This window comes from Sinocyclocheilus grahami, unplaced genomic scaffold (assembly GCF_001515645.1).
Source record: "Sinocyclocheilus grahami isolate Dianchi unplaced genomic scaffold, SAMN03320097.WGS_v1.1 scaffold17836.1, whole genome shotgun sequence".
Taxonomy (NCBI): domain Eukaryota; kingdom Metazoa; phylum Chordata; class Actinopteri; order Cypriniformes; family Cyprinidae; genus Sinocyclocheilus; species Sinocyclocheilus grahami.
Window position 1 is genome coordinate 1,839 of NW_015516811.1, and position 2,343 is coordinate 4,181.

General features: G+C 37.7%; 1 protein-coding gene across 1 annotated transcript; it reads right to left on the reverse strand.

The window, feature by feature from the left end:
- Positions 1-141: 141 nt before the first annotated feature.
- Positions 142-2,288, reverse strand: LOC107579504 (spatacsin-like; the record flags this gene model as incomplete). Its single annotated transcript, XM_016265336.1, has 3 exons — positions 142-301; positions 1,893-2,001; positions 2,077-2,288. Coding segments are annotated over 3 exons (481 nt in total), but the record flags the coding sequence as incomplete, so codon positions are not given.
- Between the last annotated feature and the right edge of the window lie 55 nt (positions 2,289-2,343).

A 2,343-nucleotide genomic window follows, 5' to 3' on the forward strand; every position in this document is an offset into this window, starting at 1 on the left:
AAAAATCAACAAAAAAATTCCATTAAATAATCTTTTTAATCATTTTTAAAATTGTAATTATGATTTTTTTAAATGGAAAAAAAGGGCAAAAACGTGTGATCAAATAATGAACCAATCACAAGACTCGTGTAGCGGACACACCTGTCGTAGCGGGTAATTGTGCAGCTGTACAAACAACAGGAAGTTGAGCCACTGCCCGTCACGAGCGCAGTCCTGTGGGAAGGCGGGGCTTAGAGGAAGAGCGTGCAGGTGACAGAACTGGACAGGAAGTGCCCACTCCAGCGCCGCCTCGTACGACGATCTGATTAAAACACAGAAGCGGACACACTGATCAGTGCTGCTACTGTTAATGAACCTAAAACTACTAAAAATCATTTTCATTAACTGAAATAGCTCAGGTAAAATAAAACAAATACTAGCTGAAATACTAAAATGAGAAATGATGCCTTGTCAACTAAATAAAATTAGTTGAAGTACTAAAACTGAAATAAAAATACATTAACACCAAGTATAAATATAAAAAGCTAATAAAAATGACAAAACATACATTACTAAAACTTAAAATAAATCAATAAATAAAAACGAAGATGAAAAATGAAAATATATGTAACAACTTTATATTATTTTTACAAAGTTTGTTTGCATTTTCAACAATGATTTTGGCGTGAAGAAAATTCAATGTCACATATTTGTATTCATTTCCAATCAGTATGTTAAGTTTCATTAAAAAAAAAAGACAGAAATAAATGACAAAAATATGTTACATAAAAAAATTTAAATTATTTCCTTGTGCGTATTAGGGATAGAATGCTATTAAGCCTTGGCAAGAAAAAAAAAAGAAGCAGTTTATTCCATAAATGTTTAAAATGTAATTTCCACCCGAGAACAAACAATGATTTGGGACGTGATGGAAATTACATTTATTTTAAAAAAAAAAAAAACAACAACAACAACAAACAAACAGTAGAATTTAATATATTCATTAACTAACAAAAAGTAAAAAAAAAAACATATATTTTTTTCAATATTTTTATAAAATTTTTTTTTTTTTTTACTCCCATTACTACAATGTTTTTAATCTTTTTCTATATTAAGTAAAATTAGTCCATGTCCCTCGAAGCATCCTAGGTGTGTATGACTTTCTTCTTTCAGACGAGTCCAGTCGGAGTTATATTAAAAATGATCCTGGCTCTTGCAAGCGTCAGAATGGGAGGAGGTGTGTGTTTCTGTTCAACAGTCCAAAAGAAGTCAAATAAAGTGCATGCATCCGTAATAAAACGTGCCTCACACGGCTCCGGGGGCTGAATAAAGACCTCCTGAAGCGAATCCATGTGTTTTTGTAAGGAAAATATCCATATTTAAGACGTTATAAATTATTTTTTCTCAGGTGGATGATGTAGGACGTATGCGAAGAAGAGAAAGTCATTCACACCTCGGATGCTTTGAGGGTAAAACATGGGCTAATTTTCATTTTTGGGTGAACTAACCCTTAATGATCCTGGCTCTTGCAAGCGTTAGAATGGGAGAAGGTGTGTGTTTCTGTTCAACAGTCCAAAAGAAGTCAAATAAAGTGCATGCATCCGTAATAAAACCTGCCTCACACGGCTCCGGGGGCTGAATAAAGACCTCCTGAAGCGAATCCATGCGTTTTTGTAAGGAAAATATCCATATTTAAGACGTTATAAATTATTTTTTCTCAGGTGGATGATGTAGGACGTATGCGAAGAAGAGAAAGTCATACACACCTCGGATGCTTTGAGGGTGAAACATGGGATAATTTTCATTTTTGGGTGAACTAACCCTTTAAATAGTTACAGTAGTTTGCTCATTAAAATGTATTTTCTCCCCCACATATTAATATGCGGGGGAGTGTTTTGATGCAGAACACTGACCGACAGATGCCTTTCTTCTCCAGAGCGTCTCTGACTGCCGTCTCCAGATGAACCAGCAGCTCCTGAGCGCTTCGTTTCTCACCGTTGACCAGCTTCCCAGCCTTTTCCACTGGAACAGAGAGAGAAGTCAGCGAGAGCTCTCAAACAAACCTCGAGCTGTGGCTGAGTGCAGTGCTTTGGGTACCGAGCTCCTGCTGCAGTGAAGCGGCGTCTCTGTGGTCCTCGCAGGTCTGAGTCCAGAGTCTGAGGACGAGGCTGAGCACGCGCAGATCCACCCTCAGCTTGAGGCTACAGACACCCAGCAGCTCGCAGAAACACACACACGCCGCCGACACACACGTGCTGCTGAAGTTCAACAGGCCTAACGAGTACGCCTGATCCGCAGCCAGAGACACCCTGATACCACAGACATTTACATTTCAATATTACACATACATACATGTTTTTTTTT